The sequence below is a fragment of the Phoenix dactylifera genome, chromosome 12 (assembly GCF_009389715.1).
Source record: "Phoenix dactylifera cultivar Barhee BC4 chromosome 12, palm_55x_up_171113_PBpolish2nd_filt_p, whole genome shotgun sequence".
Lineage (NCBI taxonomy): Eukaryota > Viridiplantae > Streptophyta > Magnoliopsida > Arecales > Arecaceae > Phoenix > Phoenix dactylifera.
In genome coordinates, this window is record NC_052403.1 from 6,499,569 (window position 1) to 6,517,932 (window position 18,364).

Sequence of the window (18,364 nt, forward strand, 5' to 3'; positions counted from 1 at the left end):
CGTGTGAGATCCTTTTCCGTTTTTTTTTTTTTTTCCTTGTGATTTCGGGGATTCTGGGGGCAATGTTATTGGGAAAGCGGCCATTTTTCTGCTCTGCTCGTGATCCCGAGCTCTAGAACTGATAAGAGGAGTCGAAATCTACCTTAGTGGGTTCCATATTTGGTACCTTTCTGCTGGCTTAGTGGAACAGTGAGTTAGTTTATTCGCAGTTTCCATATTGATCCCTTCCGATCACATCACTTTTATAGGCTTTTGAAGCTTTTTTACTGCTTTCCGGGAGTATTAAGATCTAAACAACGATAGAAAGGTGAAAACTTTTAGAGTCATTCCTCTAGGTTCCTTAGGTTTTTCAACTCCTCCAAACTGTAAAGTTTAAAATTTTCGCATTTTTCGTCATTTAGAACGAGTGTTTGTGAGGAGAAAAGAGAGTAGGAAACCTTTGCCTTCTTCCTCATTGGTTCTACTTAATTTCACACTATCTGATCACTTTATTCCGCTGCTTTCTTCATCCCTTGCTTTTGACAGCATGAATCAAAAACATGGAGCACCCTGCCACCATCTTCTCTCTGTCTCATTTTAATCAACAAGGAAACATTACGAATCTTTCTACAGAAAATTCATTCTTTGATCCTTTTTTTATTTTTTTAACCAGGGCTGCGTCTGTATTTCAAGAAACAATGAGAACAGAGACTGGTAGAAATCAAAAGGTGAGTGCTCTTTTCTTTTTCTTTTTTTTGGTATGAATTGGATTCCCGTTCTTCAAATTTTGAATTTTTTTAAAAAAACAATATTTCTGGTGTATATTTGTTTGAATCTTCAAAAAATCTTTTTCTTTTTTCAGTCTTCATGGCCGAAAACGGTGATGAGGAAATGGCTCAACATAAAGACCAGCGGTGACGACTTCCATTCCGATTACAACAGTAAGTACTTCAAATTCTCTATAGTTAAATCCAATTAATTATGCTAATCATGAGTACTAACACTGAAGGCAAACCCATGCCTTCTGGCTTTCCCTGTATTTTGATTACCATCACTTGTTTCCCATTTTGCACACAGCTCAAGCTTCAATGAGATTATATATTAACAACTTGTTTTTTTTTGTGATTTAATTCCAAAAGGTGGTGGAGTGGGAGTTGTTCAGGAGAGGAGGAAGAGCTGCTCAGATAAAGATAGGAGCATCTTCTCGAGTACAGACCTCTCAGGTACTCTCTCTTTTTCTCTCTCTCTCTCTGGTCTTTCTTTGATTCTATATTCTCTACTCCATCACCTGCTCTCTGAGGCTGGTGCAGCCTTTGAGCCTGGGGAGGGAGGCAGTTGTTATAGAACTAGCAGCCTTACACTTACTATTTAATATATGTGTAACGGGTTTCCATTCTTTTGGATTCATCCCTGCATGATTTTAGGAAGTGGGTGGTTGATGGAGAGCTCTGAGAGTCTTAAACCGTCTCCATTTGGCCCGGATCCGCCAGCTGTTGCTTCCCACAACATCAAGTACTGAACACCTACCAACCCTCACTCTCTTTTCAGTGGCTTTGAATTGATTAATAGTATCGAGAAATTAGTGTGTTTAGGCCTTGTAAATTTTCTTTTAGACTTGGCAAACTCATCAAGTATTCTTAACAAGAGACCATGGCTTAACCCAGCTTCATGATGGTTTACTTTGTTCATGGCAACAGGATGTTCGTCGGGACGTGGAATGTGGGAGGGAGATCGCCGCGCCAAGGGGAACTGATCAACTTGAAGGATTGGTTGATGAACACTTCATCTCCTGCTGATATCTACGTTCTCGGGTATGTGCACTTATACTTTGGCTGTGAGTGGTTGCTATTAGTCACTAGCATTGCAATCTTTAGCCTAACATGGGAAAAAAGGACCAGTAGTCCCTGAAATGGAGCAATTAAGGCAAAACAAACACTCAGGAAAAAAAAAGAAAAAAGAAAATACCTTGCTCTCAGTAAGGGAAGGATTTTCAGTGTGACCAACAATTAAATTAGAAGCATCAAGCTGCAAACCTTAATTAAATAACAAATTCTACATATCGATAGTTTATGTATAAATCTCATCGTTCTAATTTGAATTTGAATATGCTGGTTTTCAGTGAGACATGCTTCAAAGCTATGACAACTACGTTGTAGATTTAACTAGTGGCAATAGCAACCTCATTTAGTTCACATCATTTCTCTTGCTAATACACAAATTTTCAAACCCTAATGACTGTCTAGATTATATTGTTAGTAGGATGTTGTTGCAAGTCAATGAAAATTCATTTAACTCATCCAAGCAGCAAGCAATAGCTAGCAACAATGGTTTCGAAAATTTGTCATAGATTTAAAGAGTTGAGCGTGTTCGTTTGACCCAACATGAGGGCCTAACTGTAAGATTGATGCATTCCCTTGTGCTTTCTTTTGGGATGAACAGGTTTCAGGAAATTGTCCCGTTGAATACAGGCAATATACTGGGTGCCGAGGACAGGGAGCCCGCCCTCCAGTGGCTCTCCCTGATGCGCCAAGCCCTCAACAACAAAAAGAAGAGGCCTTTTCTTGCTCATAATTACACCGATGCAACCCAGAAACCAAGGCTCAGCTTTTCCGATCTCCTCTCCATGGAGGACCAGATGGAGGAAGGAGAGGAGGATGGCGAGGTGGATCGAAAGACCAGCAGCAATGTTACTAGCTGCAGTAGCGATGATGAGGATTTTTCTGAAGCTTGCTCGTTAGGATCAGGGCGTGGTGGCCGATACTGCCTTGCTGCCGGCAAGCAGATGGTGGGGATATTCCTGTGCGTGTGGGTCCGAGCTGATCTCATGCAGCAGGTGACCAGCCTTAAGGTCTCCTGTGTTGGGAGAGGCATCATGGGCTACATGGGGAACAAGGTAAGCCGTGATATTTATCAGTCTCTTGTCAGATAAGTGATGGATGCAAGGTTTTGTTAATTATGTGTGCTTTATGGATTGTAGGGATCGATCTCGATCAGCATGACCCTCTGTCATGCAACATTTTGCTTTGTGTGCACGCATCTGACTTCTGGCGAAAAAGATGGTGATGAAACAAGGAGGAACTTGGATGTGATGGAGATTCTGAGGAGGACTAGGTTCCCCCCATCTCATAGATTGTCTGAATCAGCTGCAGTCTCGCCGGCTACCATACTGGGACATGAGTGAGTCCCTTGTTCTTTGCTGGTTCATAGATATGATGCTTTCAGATGTTTCAGTAGCTAGTGATAAAATCATCATTTGTCCTAAAAGCTTAAACTGATAGGATGACGTAAATTGATTTATATATTTTATAATTTTTTTTCCAGCTAGAATATGATAGCTGAAATGAAGAAGGCGTGGAGCTTAGCTTCTCATTCTCTTATGCTGGCTGTAAAACAATTTTATTAAGCTAAAGTTAGAAACATCATGTCATTAGTAATCATAGAGAACATAGTGAAATGATGCCGTGTATGGCTAAAACTAGAGAAAAAGATCATGCAGTTAATTAGTGCTTGAAGTTCTAGAACAATTTACTTAATTAGACTTGCAACTTTGCAGTAAGATCTTATGGCTTGGAGATCTCAATTATCGTCTCGCAGCTGGCGGTGCCGGTGGTGACACTGATGAATTGCTACATAAGAATGACTGGCAAGCACTACTAGAAAAAGATCAGGCGAGCAACAATGATCCAAGTTCTTCTCACATGCTCTTAAGTTTGGACTACTTTTGTTTCTTTCGCCATGGTAGAGACTAAACTCGATGCTATATTTACAGCTTCACATCGAGCAGAGAGCCGGCAGGGTATTTAGAGGATGGCAGGAAGGGAGGATATGTTTCCCTCCAACCTACAAATACCTTCATAATTCTGATCGTTACGCTGTCAAACCTGCGAAATTTGGAGATAAGAGACGGACCCCAGCTTGGTACGCCCAGTCCTCCTATCATTTTCCTCACTCTACTGCTTGCATGAGCCAAATGAAGCTTAGCATATTTTCTGCAACGAACAAATGGCCTGGACTCGACAAAAAGCTTTTTTATTTGATTTGTGAAGGGGAAAGAAAAGAAAAGAAAGGAAAATATCTTTTCTAGTGGACTTCTAACTTAAATGGGACTTGTGCAGGTGCGACCGGATCCTATGGCGAGGGAAGGGAATGAAACAGATGTGGTACATAAGAGGCGAGCTGCGATTCTCTGACCATAGACCTGTTCATTCCCTCTTCTCTGTGCAACTTGACAACTGCGACCACAAGGAGGCAGCAGCTTCTACAGTGAAGGAGAAGGACCCAAGGCACAGCTTCTACAGTAGGGCCAGGAGATCAGGGCCCACAAACACAAGCGCCATGGCCAACGGTAGCAGTAGCAACTCATCAGCATCATCATGTGGAAGGGTCCAGGCAGAGGAGCTGCTCGAAACGACAATGAAAAGTTGTTTGGGCACGTCCAGATTCAGGCCCATCCACCCCTCACCATGCTAGTTCCTTTGTTTTGGACCTCCAATACTCCTCCGTTCTTTCCGTAAAGCGATGCGGTGGAACAAAAAGAAAAAGAAAAAGTGGAGGTTTCAAACAAAAGAAGTGGGCCGCCCGCCAGCTCTTCTTATGGACGTGCGGGGATCCGGGCCCAAAGACGCCCCGCCCAGCGCGCATGGCAGCCTTTAGCTTCAGCACATGAGCCATCGAATTTTGGCGGGTCTAATCATATTGGCCTTCAGGCGAGGAGGAAAGAATATGGAATGTGAAGTCCTTTTTATGTACCATGGACAGTTTTTCCTTTGCTTTCTTGTTTGTTTTTGTATCTCGAGTGAGAGGGTAGGATAAAAAAGCGAGGAATAGATTGAGGCTTATGCACATTAGTCTTCATTTTCATATGGTTGGTTTATATACGTTGGTGTTGTGTCTGATTGAAAGGAAATAGGGAAGAGATCCAAATCTTCTTAAAGCTGGATGGGAAAGATTGTGTCGCAGCAGATTTCCTGAATGGGATGATGAAGAAATCTAGTGATAGCATCGCAAAACAGGGATGATAAAATGGCAAAAATTTTCACGAAACACCAAATTCAGGTTACATCCATATAAATGCACAACGAGCATTGGCAACCAAATGCAAAGAGCCACAGAAAACACTCGAGAGGGGTCACGTATGACGGATTCGAGACCCACGAAGCTGCACTTAAAGAAGTAACATAGCTAATAGTCAAACAAACATGCTGTAGTTCCAACTTGCTCAAAAGTAAACAGCCAGCCGCCCACTCATTTAAAAATAGATCTTGAAAGCTAGAATTCATGAACTGGACCGTCACCCACAGTGCAACACATCGCCATTATAATATTTAGATTGTCGATGCATATGCTAATAGAATGGTGCACATGCTCTGCTCACTTATTTTTTTTATTTTGGATAGAAACCACACGTCAACTCTATTATGCAGGTAACAATTCAAGCCAGCACCTGCTGCTTCCGTCAAAAGTTCCTTTCACCCTACGACCAATCCCAGGTCTATTTTATTAGCTTCACCTTCCTATCAAATTAGTCAAGCATACTCTCTTTTTTCACCTTCTAGTTCAAGCACTCCTCAAGGCCATGTCACAAGAGCAAGCAAAGCACAAGCTGTAAGTGGCGACAAATTGGAACCAAATCGTCAACACCAGAAGAGAAAACTGGCGGGGATCTATTTTATATGTCATCACATACAATAATGATGCGGGCGGCCACTGCAGCTGAAGGGTTTGATGGCTAATCTGAATGCATCCGGCTTTTACCAAGTAGAGTTGAGTTAATGAGCTCACTTAATCAAGTCTCTTACGGGGAAAAATGAATACTTGAGATTACAATTTGTATCCCATGATAAGTAGAGTTCCCTAAATTTTGGCCACGCTGGAAGGACACAAAAAATATGGCAACTGAAGTTAGACCATTACACAATATTGTAGCTACGCCTGCTTCAAGTTTTTACTAATAAAGTCACCAACAGAACACCCGCCCCATTACGCGTGCATGCTAGAGGAAAATGTAAGAGAATGCCATGGCCTCCATAGGAAAGATGGAATAAAAGGAACACAGTTCGCCGCCCCATGCCAAAAAATAAAGTCAATAGGTTCCCCAGCACTGGAAGAACTACATTACACACCAGACCAGTAGTTGCAAAGAATGAAAGGATTAAAAATACAAGCACTCGCCATGTAATGATTATCTTCATAACAACATTGACCTATAACAAGATAATTAGTTCCCAACAAAGTCAACACCCACCCCAACGCCACCACCGATTGTTCACTTACGAACCACAGCAAGCGGACTTCGCTGGTGCACTGCCCTCAGCAGCCGCCTGGTCCGGTTTGTTAATCTTAATTGTTCGGTCCTGCGACAGGCGATATATTTAGTAACTTAGCAGAGAGTTTTATGGACTTTCATCGCAGAAAACAGTCTTTACTACCTCAGGTTTGGTATCAGTTTCTGAAAGCCTTTGCTTGATATCTCTAGCTATTGAAAAGAAGACTTGCTCCACATTTAGATTCGTCTTTGCACTCTGCAATATATGATATCCAATATATTATAAGTGTAAATGATAAAAAATATTTCGCGGAGAAGGAGAATGGGCGTCGATACTCACAGTTTCAAAAAACTTGATGCCATACTCATCCGCAAGTGCTTGGCCCCTTGAAGTAGGCACAGCCTGGTTTAAGGAAGTTCATTACAAAGAGATGCAACAAACATATGGCCAGAAAAGACAATTAAGCACCCTTGGTAATCATGAAGATTACCAAGATGGTAGAAGATCAAATAAACTACTGGCAATGAGAATGGACAAGTCAGATGGTTAAAATAAAGTGGGTGTTCATGGAGCATACCCTTTTGCTTTCATCCATGTCAGCCTTGTTACCCACAAGAATTTTGTTCACATTATCGGAAGCATGTTGTTCGATGTTTCGGATCCAGTTCCTTATGTCTGTGTACAAGAACCACAATTGATGAGAATCAGAGAAAATGGTATAAAATCATAAATTATAAAGGGGGAAAATAGTGTTCGAAGTGATTACTGTTGAAAGATGACTCATCAGTGACATCATAGACGAGCAAAATACCCATGGCCCCTCGGTAGTAAGCTGCAGAACGAATAAGTGAAACAAGGTTACTCCAGCAACCTTTGGGCAAAAGAATCTACTATATGCATAAAATTATAACCAGTCCAAAGGCCCAAATGAAAAGAAGCAACCAACCTACCAGTCGTAATAGTTCGAAACCGTTCCTGACCAGCTGTATCCCATATTTGAAGCTTAATCCGCTTGCCATCCAGCTCAATTGTTCTTATCTTAAAATCAATGCTGCACAAAGACCATAACTGCGGGATCAGAGCTAGCATACACTACTGAAATAGGATAGGACAAAAAAAAAGAAATATGCTATTCAAATTAAGAACTAATAAAAGCAAACTTTAAGAGCTCGAAAAACAACCCACCCAATTGTGGTAATGAAACTGGTGGTGAAAGAGCCATCCGAGAAACGCAGGAGGAGGCAACTTTTACCAACACCTACAAAAGGAGTAATTGATATCAAGGTGCTTGAAATCCAAAAAGTGTACAGAATTTACATATCAACAAAAATTCTCTGATACAAGAAGGTTCTTTTTATTTTCACTTGGACTATCAGAAAGCTTTTGATATGTCATGTTTGGGGGAAACATTCACTCTGATTTTTCTATTTCTTATCATTCTGGTATAGTTACTGTTTTCTAAGCTAGAACATACATCATAACTCTCCTAATGGATTCAGAGTAACATCGTGTAATGTTGTTTTGAACATTTCAAGATCATAGAATTAGAGCACAGTTCTGTCAGAAGCTTTCCTCAGTTTCACCACCCTATAGATAAGGTCACAGACTTACAGTAGAACAAGCAAGTAGGAAAAGGACCAAAAAGAAGAACAACACAAAGGAAAAGGCTAGAAGAGAGAATTAAATTATGCAATTTCATGCATCCAGAATACGCTCCCTTAATCGATGCCTTTTTCGCAAAACAAGAACAGGTGATTTGCATCAAAAAAACCCTCTAAACTTATAAAGCAATCACTATTAACATTACAAACTTGGATCCCCATGGAACAACATATAGAGAAACACCAAATTTTCTCTAAAAATTCTATTGACTATAAGACTTCCAAGTAAACCAACATGACAAATAAGAATTTTTAACATTAAATTCTAGAAAAAATTGCAATCATAAATTTAGTTCCATGCCACCAAAATTGGTGCAGACAACTCAAATCTAAAAAGCAAATTTATAATATCCCTATGATAGGACAGGTTTTAATATTAAAAAAAAGTGTTATATAGACTACTTCTCATGGTTGGCCACAAATGCAAGTGCATAATGTTCAGCATCATAATGTATTTTGAAACTTCGTGGCCAAAAACCCACAATACTTCAGGGCACTGGGTACCAATACTGACTCAAAAAACAATAAACAGAAAACCATAGCCTTTGTCAAGATGACACCTAACTGACTTTTATGAGATAAAGAAAACCCTTAGCATATTTCAGTCACCGATGAAGTTTCATAGCCACTCAAGTTCATCGAAGATCATATACAGATAAGAGCTCCAATAAGAAGATCTACAAGTGAAAAAATAAAGTTAAATGAAGTAATGAATAAAAAGGCACTGCAGAAGCAAGCAAATATTTGAGTTAATGAATCAGAAATACTCATATGAAATTAGATTCATGACTCATTATGTCAACATGCCATGGCAAAAACAGATTTACAATCGGAAGGAGATTAATATCACTTAAGTAGATAGGGACATGTGGAACATCTAAAAATTCATAAAGCCAGGTTGGATAATGGGATATCACAGAGAATGAAAGGATCAAAAAAGACCGAAATGTAATGACCCTCACGAAGGAAAATTAGCACATTTAACACTCCAAGGCTCGTGAATGGTGGGTACAAAGAGAATACAAGTCTAGCAAAGGTGTATGTAGTCCATTAGAATGTTTCAATCAAATAAGGTATCTAAATATGTTGCAATCTTGGTCCAATTGAATGGATCAAACATCCAGGAATCTCCAATTATACCAGCAGCTAGCCATAGCAATCATTTATTGATTTTATATGAACTTAAAGATATGGATTTATTCGATAGTAAAAAATTACTAATGAAAACAGTTAATGAAAAGAAATGGAAGTCCACGAAATAAGAAATATTAGGTAGTAATATGAAACAACTAAATATAAGGAATGTCAAAACCAACCATCACCCCACCCCACCCCCCCCCCCCCCCCCCCAACCCTCGGACTGGAACTGGCCTCTTTTTTGTTCAAATATATATTTAAGACAAGAGGTTTCAGTTTAAGATCCTCTATTTTAATTTTTCCCCCTTCACATTGCCTCTTTGTTTTTCAACACTTTTTCTTCTTGAGATCCAAATAGCTTTCAGCTTTCATGCCAATTAAGATTCTTTCCGCAGCTATACAGATATCCATGCCCTACTACTTTAAACGTCAACTAGGCCACGAGTTCATGGGCATGTTTACCACATTTTACTTTAAAGAACTCTAGAAAGCAACTAAACTTGTCATAGGATTATATCCAATTCTAAATGATCTTGTCCTAACATCAAGCTCGCAAAGCATAAAGAAGGAAAGTTTGGGGGGCACAGGCTGCATTCATCTTCTTTCAGATGACTGGCAAGCATATTTTTAAAGCAAAAGAAGAATAAGGAAGATTTTCAGTGTATCACAAATAGACAGTATCTTGCACTAGTAAGTATACTGATGTCAATTCTAAAATTTGATTATTTAGTTATCCTATAAAACTTTTGCCAAATGAGTGGTCCAATAAATGGACTGATGTTGACCAAGACACAAACATTTCCCAAATGAGTGGTCCAATAAATGGACTGATGTTGACCAAGACACAAAAATCTTCCACATCCAATAGCTGCCTGCTTGCAGGGGCTCCGCTGAGCACCTTCCACAACCACCTCATAATGTTGAAGGAAGTGGTTCTATAATCAATCCAGCTTTAGAATTTCTTAAAGAAAGTAATTAAGATAAAGAAATGAGAAGGAAGTGTGCTGGTTCATGCTGCCATCCTACAGTCTTTATGATGCTTTTCATAAACCATGACTGAAGCTTTTAATATAGAGATTTTCTTACAGAGTGGGAATTCTTGAATAGTACATGTATTTATACCACTTAAGCAATTAAGTATTTTTGAAAATGAAAAAAACATTTCATGGCTATGGTAAATCTCCTGTTTATGCAATCAAAGCATTTTTTAAACCTTAAATCAAAAATCACCTGTCAATATCAATTTTAGCACAAACTAAAAAAATGACCTTGTAAATAAGAAAACCACAACAAACATTTTAACAGGGAAATCTGTCTTTCCACCCAACTTCAGCAAATTCATTTTTTTTCTTCTTGGAACATAAAGATTTGTTGAATGCCCAATAAGTTGGAGTACAAGATTATTTCTTGATCTATAAAGATTCCACTTAGATGCTGTATAGCAAGCAACATTTATATTCTCCTACTTAACAGTCATTTTTTGGACACGCCTTGTTTCAAGCTAACCAACCCAAATCAATGAAGGCTTCTGCAAGACAAACTCTCCTCAGGAAGCATTCAGAAGTACATCCTATCCATGCACCGACCAACCACAGAACAAAGTTTCTTCAAATCAGTGCAGTACTAAATTCACCACCAGAAATTAATTCTTCTACAAGTCATTGCCTTTCACCTACTGACAGGCAAGTTGGAACTAAATAAAAGAATTATATGAAGCCTATCTCAATAATTTGATGAAATATTAAGAATGAAGTTGGTGGTAGAACATAAAACATAGATGAAGAGATGAAGACCAGAGGGAGACATGTAAGCACCTAGCATACAGGTTCACTTTGCATATTTTCAGTTATTCTCATCACCAGAGAGCTATTTATAAACGGGTCTGAGAGTAAGGGCTTCAAACTCTCCCACCTCCACCGCAATTCCATTTTCGTGTAAGGACAAAATGTAATTCCAGCATAGTAACGGTTGAAATAAAAGAACTTCTATAAATATAAACAATCTTATTATCAATGTAATAATCCACAAGTGATATATAATATCAAACACAAGGACCTGAGTAATCAGAGGCTAATTATTTAAGCTTTATTATAAATCTATGTATAAAAATATGGATATGTATATGCATACCAAGTTAAAAGTGGAGGAAGAACAAAAAGAGTTTGGCTGTGCTGGATATTTTAATAGAACTGGAAGTACTGGTGATAAAAGAAATATCAAAACAAGAAATTCAGAGAGAGGTCTACATCATCCAGAGTCATCTGTCAGGGGATTAGGAAGAACTGTCTGCACTAATGAGGCTGCCATGGCAGGTTACTTCCTGTGAAAATGTTGCATGGGACGGGTATGGTTATGCAGAGAACCATTTTTTCAAGTATTCTCTATTTTCTGTACCATACAAACTCTCAGAGCAAATAACATTAAATTAAATGATGAATTGTACTGTATTGACGATTATGCATAGTGAATGTTTAGGAAGTATCACTGTCATTCTTCTAAATGATTAAGCAGAACAAATGATCGGTAGACATGCATTTAAGCAATTATAGATAAATAGTTGCTCAAAATTAATGATTAGACCATGTATAGTTACACTGCATAACCATACAGATGGTGACATCCTTCTACAGATGCCTTCAGCAACATCTTTTTTTTGTTTTTTTTTGGGTTTGTGGGGGGGGGGGGGGGGGGGGGGGAGGTGTCTTCAGACTTGGGGTTAGCTGCTAGAAAATGCAAGGGGCTTTGGCTAGACTTTTTATTTGTTAGATTAAAATGGTAGATCCATGCTTATCCGAGCATGATCAAAGCATGAAACTTGCTGATTACAAATATTGTAATTTTCTGGTCATTGAATTGAACCTCAACTATCTCCTAAACAAGACCAAACCATCACACTTCTACATCAATCATTGATTGCATGATATATAGCTTTTAACATGAAAGAAGAATCTCCAGGTAGAAAACTTATGTGGGCTCCAAAATGAATGCTTAAACTACTTAGACCAAGTTTCCAAGTCTTTTCTCCTTTTTGAGTTAAGTTTCCCTTTCTGATACATGTGAAGCATCACTTATTACTTTGAACCATATCTGAATTATGTTACTTACATCCAAGATGCACACCTTCTCATGACTTGCATGACCCTTAGAGAATTTTCAAAATGAATATCTGAAACACATAAAAATGGGAAATGTCTAGCACCAACCATGCATTATATATATATATATATATATATATATGACACAAACAGAGCTCCAAACAAAGATGCTCATTAAGTCTATTAACACAATAAAAGGGGCAGAATCCCTACTAGAAGGTTAAAATGTTCTAAGCCAAGCAAAATACAGGTGAGACAAGATTACTATTCACGACCGCAAATCTTTTTTCACAAAAAACTATAAATTAAATCAATTATCAAAATTAGGTACTAGTCCAGAAGACCAGTCTACAATTGAGTGATCCTTAGAGGCAAACAAAGTCCTATTTTGCTAGTAATTCCTATTAGGGACTCCACCATTATCACTACAAGCATTTTCCAAAACCCTTTCTAACGACTTCCAACAACATGCCTTTCCCTTCATCATATTGTCTCTCCGACATAATGAGCAGGATTTAGAAGAGATTCTATCACAAGCAGCAGCCCCAGAAGTGCTGCATAGCATCTGGAGAAGCCATCAAATCTAGGAAAAAAGTTCATTAAGAAAACAATGAACACAGAAATACAGGATAAATTCTCAAATTGAAAACACAAAGTAATAGCAAAACCCAAACAACCTTCATCAGCAAGCAAAACAAACATATTGGACAATGCTATAAGGCCAGACTAACGATCACGAAAAGAATGGATCATGGTTCGCAACATTAACAACCTATGGCAACTCCAAATATAGTATGTTGCTCGCAAGTAGCATGTGCAAAATTTACGAATAGAAGCTACAGTACAGTAAGGACATAAACACTGTATTTCCAAAGGCTTGGCTAAATTATTATAGAATATGTGCTCTTCAATGTTTCCAAAAAAAAACAATACATTCAAATCTGAACATTTTTTTAACACGATAGAAAATAATTACATCTGTTTCTCTTTTGGCTTTTTATGCATTACACGGAACAGTGATGTACACCCGTATCTTCTCTTTTCGCTTTTGTTTATCTCGTTGATTACCAACGGAAAATACAAAACATATTGAGCAGACAAAAGACTAGATCAAGAGCCAATCACAAAACTGATTTTGAAGAAAAGGGGGTTTTTTTCTTTCTTTCCCTAATAGCAATGGTAGCAAAAGATCTTAAAGTCCCTAGGGTGGCTTCGGATACCATCCAGAACCCTGGCGCCGAAATCCAAAAAATGATCCCCATAAAAATGGAAAGGATCTACCTTTCAAACAGCCTAAATGCCAGATCCCTCTTGAACCATCACTTCCATTCAGAACCACTTAACTTTAAGCCACTGAAACATCCCAGAATCTAAATCTTTATCCCCCATTAACACCAATCAAATCTAACATCAAAGGAAGGGAAAAAAAAGAAGAAGAAGAAAGCAAACAGCAACCATTCGGATCCCAAAATCATCACAATTCTGTCAACTCATAACCAAACCAAAGAGAAATGAAACTAAGACCGAAACAACGAGATCCCAAACAAAGCCCGAACGAAATCCAAAATCAAAAGCATACCAAATCGCAACCAAATACATCAGAAGAAAAGAAACACGAAACCTTACCGCTGTCTCCGATCAGGAGAAGCTTTATGAGGTAATCGTAGTCCGCCCGAGCCCTAGCAGGTGGAGCAGCCATCAAATCAAAACACAACAATAACAACAGCAACAACAATACAACCGATCGAGGGGCCGAAATCCCTAATTCCCCGCCACGATCACGGATCTACCTGTGAAAAACATCATAAAAAAAAAAGCATCACTTTTAACAAGAAGCAAGAGAGAAAATCGAAGAAGAAATTAAGAGGAAAACAAGAAAAAAAATACCAGATTTCAATGAAATCATAGAGAGAGAGAGAGAGAGAAAGAGATCTAGAAAGATGAAAGGAAGGGATCGATCGAGGGACAGAGAAAGGGAAGAAGCGTCGCTGGCCGCAAGTCCGGCCGTTGAGCGTGGTCGGAGAGAGGGAGGGGAGGGCTCGCGATTTTCCCTCTTTCTATTATTTTAGAAGATCGGAGAATGAGCTTGATCAGTTCTACCTTTCTCACAAGTCACACCCAGACTCCTGCGCCTCGCGGTCGCGGTGCAGTCACCGCCCGGTGGCTTGTTATTGTCCTCCTGGAGGCTTCCGCAAAATAACTGCCGCGTTTTGCTCGGCGGGTCGTCGCTTTTGGGATCGCCGGGTTCTTTTGGTCCGTCGTCGGAAGACCGCGTCTGGACTCGTTCAAGCCCTTCCGACCCTTTGGAAGCCGGATGCTGTGTACGGATTGGCGTCAGGTAGTGTCCAAGCCTGCAATGAGGAAATAAAATAAAAAAAACGTGTGATGGACTTGGTTTTGATTGTGATGGCTTGGAAAGATTATTTATTTGTATGAGGGCAATTGAGTTGAGAGTTAGGTTCTATGCTACGATAGGTGCTAAAAATTACTTTCTTTCTAATTTACTTATGTCATGATGAATAGGATATTTACTCTGCTGTGGAAACTCAAATTGATAGACCTAAATGGTTGTTGGAACAAGAAGTTAAGATGCATTGGTCTTGCTTTTTTGACGGCAAAATATGGATGGATTTTAACATGAAGTATGACTTGGTTCGAAATCATGAACTGAGTGATGGAGTGAAAGTTGGACTTGGTTATTATGTATACATCACAATTTTCTTGATAAGTGGCATTGTTGTTTTCAAAAACTAGATAGAAGTAGTATTATTTTTTTTTTTGGTCTACCATCCCTGATTGGTTATGCCCACACACGAGGAAATATCTTGTGTATCCCTGATTTGCTTATGTTTTGTTTTGGGAATATTTTATTTTTCTAGATGTAGGCTTCAAGATTAAATGATAGCAACTTTCAAAAGAATTTCTACAGAATTTGAGGAGCTTTAAGTGCGAAATTGCAATGAAGGATTTTTAAATTGTGTGCATCTAGCTGGAGTCACCAATATTGCTACTTTGTTGGTTATTGCTACATTTGCCGACCGCTATGATCGAAATAGAAAATGGCTACCTACTCGAATACTTGGTTGTAATTTATGAGTTTGATATATTGGCTTCATTAAGAACATTCTATCAAAACACGAATTTGGGTTTAGCAAAATTCATTTGCATGCGAACCAAGAGGTTAACATGAAAAATTAGACCAAACTGGCCTGAATATATATATACTTCTCTTGCATTATTTTGCTAATCCTCATTATCAATGAGATCATAATTTTTGTCTACTTGTAGAAGTTATCACTTCTAAGTTATGACATATGGTGCTTGTTCAAGATCATTACGCTCAACGAGGATATCCTAAGTAAATAGGTTACATAGATGCATATCAGCATGTATGTGAAGAATTAAAAAGCAAAGATCAAGCAATGCAATTAAGTGCGAAACCAATCAAAAATCATATTAATCACAAGTAACTCAAACTATCCCGATGAATATAATCAATTGTTATCTAACTATGATTATAACTTAATTATTGATGAAAACCCAGAAATTATCCTATAGAAATTTGGAGATCAAACCAATCCAACAGTACACAATCCAAATGAGTGAAACTTGATATTATATTATTTACCGGTTTGCAATTGGATCAAAGATCAAGCTATACTTCAGACTTTTTCCTTGAATGGGCTAAGTTTCTTTGCACCTACTTAGTATCCAACCCCATCCAATAGTAACCTACAAAATTCATATCTAAAATAATCAAGAATGGGCAATTTTCATGATGATGAACCTTAAAGTTATAACTTAAGACATCAATTGTGCCCTAGCGTGCATATGTTAAGCCTCCTAAAATCTAATTGACAATATTCTACGTAGGAGTGGGAACCATTTTTCATTGTACAACGAACGTAAAGCCAAAAATCAAGAAGGGACAAAATATTTCTGAAAAGCTCCATATTTCTGAATGAACTGGCAAATTTTGGTGGATGGATGATTTAACTAATCTATGCGGGTGGTTGAAATAGGAAAGGGAAGCAATGTGAAATATGAACTTGACGAAAATAATACTGGGTTGATAAGGGTGAGCTATCAACTCTTGGTACCACCTGCTTTGGTTCTGCATTAAGTGCACATCACCATGTAGTTTACGTCTCATATATGTTACAGGTGGACCACATACTCTAGGTACCCATCTGGGGTTTACCCTCACAACTATGGTTTCATCCCATGCACGTACTCTCTGTGAAGATAATGATCCAATGGATGTGTTGATCCTCATGCAGGTATGTTGTGTTGCACACTTCATTTCTCTTGCATGGTTGCAGATGTTGATCTCAGTACCCATACACATCGTATACTAAGCAGCACCAAGGTTGCAAAAATCTGTCCATCTTTTCTTTAGAAAAATCTCTCTTAAGAAAAATGGACCGTTAGAGGCTGAATGATACGCAAAATCAGTCTTCTCATTCTCAGAGATATCCATCCATGTATGCTTTGTACCGACTAGACGAAACATCTTCTCAAGTTTTATCAAAAATATAGTCCGGCTGCCAATTCTGTCAACACCACTAGAACTCACAAGAAATGTAAGCGGTGAACAAAGAACAAGAAAAGAGCAAAGGAAGAGGAAATGAGATACACAGCTGGAAGGAATTAGAAAATACTTCATTCGATTCCCTATTGCTCTTACATCTCTGCGTATATATATGCAATTGAGAAAAGAGAGTATTCTAACTAACTCTACGATGTATGTACAAAAGAATCACATAAGGTAATGCGTGTGTGCCTCCTATTACAGCTGGGCAAAAAAAAACGAACTTCTAAAAGTAGTACACACCAGTCACAGTCACGTGTCGTGTGTGACCATTTTAATTCTTCTAAAAAGTTTCTTCCCTCTCCCATTAAGCAATAACATGTTCTATTTGACTTTCATGCTTATCTCTATTCAACAGGAACCGTTCTTCGAGGGTCTTTTTGGCGTGCTAAGGCCGTTGGTCTCAAGCCTACGATCGATCAGGTATAAACTTATGGGGCGATAATACTTTGAAGTTCGTTGTAGTGGCAGTGCTTGGTATTTATAAATCCTAGTATGTGGGACATGCAATTCTTGTAGCAATTGATTTCAATCAATTTACAACCTTTTCACGTAATTAATTAATGAGCTTTTGGTAGGTGAAACAGGTAGCAGATTCTAATGTAGCCGGTATTGTTGAAAACAGGGGGAGGAAGATGATAAACTCATTGCTGTGTGCTGATGATCCGGAACATCGGCATTACAATGCTATCAAGGAGCCCCCACCAGAGACATCTGAGACTCCCCTCATGCTATTACAATGCTCAGGACAGTTTTTGTCTCTTGGGAGCCTCCACCCTCGGGTCATCTCAAAGTGAACTTTGATGGTAGTGTATCTGGTGATGGAGACAGTGCAGGTATTGGCTTTGTGATTCGGAGCCATGACTCTAGATTGATAGTTGCCGTGAGGCAAAGTATCGCCGGCTTGTCAGTGGCCGGGGCAGAGTTCAAGGCGGCCTAGGAAGGCATCTCCTATGCGAGGGGGGTGTTGGGGGCGAAGTACATTCTTCTCAAAGAGGACTCCGCGGTGGTGATCGATTGGATTCAGAAAAAATGTAGGAGGGAGGATGGCAACCCCCTGCTTCGCAATCTCCGATGGATGGTGAAGAGCTACAGCGTCTTCCGGGCTATGCATGTGCATCGGGAGGCGAACAGGACCGCTGATTGGGTCACCGCTTATGCTGCCCAGGACTCAAGAGAAATCCATTGGACAAACCAGGAGGTTGTTCCCCCAGTTTTGAGTCATTGTTTGTTTTTTAATTCTACTGGTTACATCCAACCCAGAGTAGCATGAGCAACCATTGTACCAACAAAAAAAAAAAAAACCCGCTCCCACCACACCACATAGCTGAAATCAGGAGCTTCTTTGAAGAGTGTACGTATCCTCTTATATTCGGGTCCCATGCTATTTTTTACGCACAACCAGACGCTAACATCTTATGGTCCTTGTGGTTTAAATTTTTCAATGACTGTTCTATTTAAATTTGCCAATTTCTCATTTTTTGTTTGATCTTCTTGACGTTTGACAAATTAGATAAGAAAAATGAAAACACGGAAGTTGCAGTTGATGAATTCCTGCTTTCCACCACCGCTTATTTTTCTAAAAATTTGATATTAGATTTCTTTTGTCTATTCCATACTCTCATGCATCTATGA

General features: G+C 39.0%; 2 protein-coding genes and 1 pseudogene across 3 annotated transcripts; 2 read left to right on the forward strand and 1 right to left on the reverse strand.

Moving 5' to 3' along the window:
- Positions 1-310: 310 nt before the first annotated feature.
- Positions 311-4,839, forward strand: LOC103697811 (type I inositol polyphosphate 5-phosphatase 8-like). The gene is made up of 10 exons (XM_026801102.2): positions 311-707; positions 842-920; positions 1,119-1,202; positions 1,404-1,491; positions 1,677-1,790; positions 2,419-2,872; positions 2,957-3,156; positions 3,533-3,647; positions 3,749-3,897; positions 4,095-4,839. The coding sequence occupies exons 1-10, from the start codon at positions 540-542 to the stop codon at positions 4,447-4,449; spliced, it is 1,806 nt and encodes a 601-aa protein (XP_026656903.2). The 5' UTR covers positions 311-539; the 3' UTR covers positions 4,450-4,839.
- Positions 4,840-6,020: 1,181 nt separating this feature from the next.
- Positions 6,021-14,475, reverse strand: LOC103696546 (ras-related protein RABE1c). 2 transcript variants are annotated; one of them, XM_008778216.3, is made up of 9 exons: positions 14,239-14,475; positions 13,765-13,928; positions 7,431-7,503; positions 7,196-7,296; positions 7,012-7,077; positions 6,823-6,920; positions 6,585-6,647; positions 6,408-6,500; positions 6,021-6,332 (listed from the first exon to the last, which is right to left on the reverse strand). In XM_008778216.3, exons 2-9 carry the CDS (start codon positions 13,835-13,837, stop codon positions 6,249-6,251), a joined length of 651 nt encoding a protein of 216 aa, XP_008776438.1. In that variant the 5' UTR covers positions 13,838-13,928; positions 14,239-14,475; the 3' UTR covers positions 6,021-6,248. The 2 variants fall into 2 exon arrangements, with proteins under 2 accessions (XP_008776438.1, XP_008776447.1); XM_008778225.3 differs by lacking the exon at positions 14,239-14,475 and adding an exon at positions 14,026-14,219.
- Positions 14,476-16,141: 1,666 nt separating this feature from the next.
- Positions 16,142-18,364, forward strand: LOC103697820 (annotated as a pseudogene).

Bases quoted from the DNA above. Each gene is read 5' to 3' on its own strand.
- LOC103697811 (XM_026801102.2), top strand. From the start codon at position 540: ATGGAGCACCCTGCCACCATCTTCTCTCTGTCTCATTTTAATCAACAA. The intron at 1,203-1,403 runs GTACTCTCTCTT...GCATGATTTTAG, and splicing joins CTCGAGTACAGACCTCTCAG to GAAGTGGGTGGTTGATGGAG. The intron at 3,648-3,748 runs GCGAGCAACAAT...CTATATTTACAG, and splicing joins CACTACTAGAAAAAGATCAG to CTTCACATCGAGCAGAGAGC.
- LOC103696546 (XM_008778216.3), bottom strand. From the start codon at position 13,837: ATGGCTGCTCCACCTGCTAGGGCTCGGGCGGACTACGATTACCTCATA. The intron at 7,504-13,764 runs GTAAGGTTTCGT...CTCCTTTTGTAG, and splicing joins TCTCCTGATCGGAGACAGCG to GTGTTGGTAAAAGTTGCCTC. The intron at 6,921-7,011 runs GTAATCACTTCG...TCTTGTACACAG, and splicing joins TGATGAGTCATCTTTCAACA to ACATAAGGAACTGGATCCGA.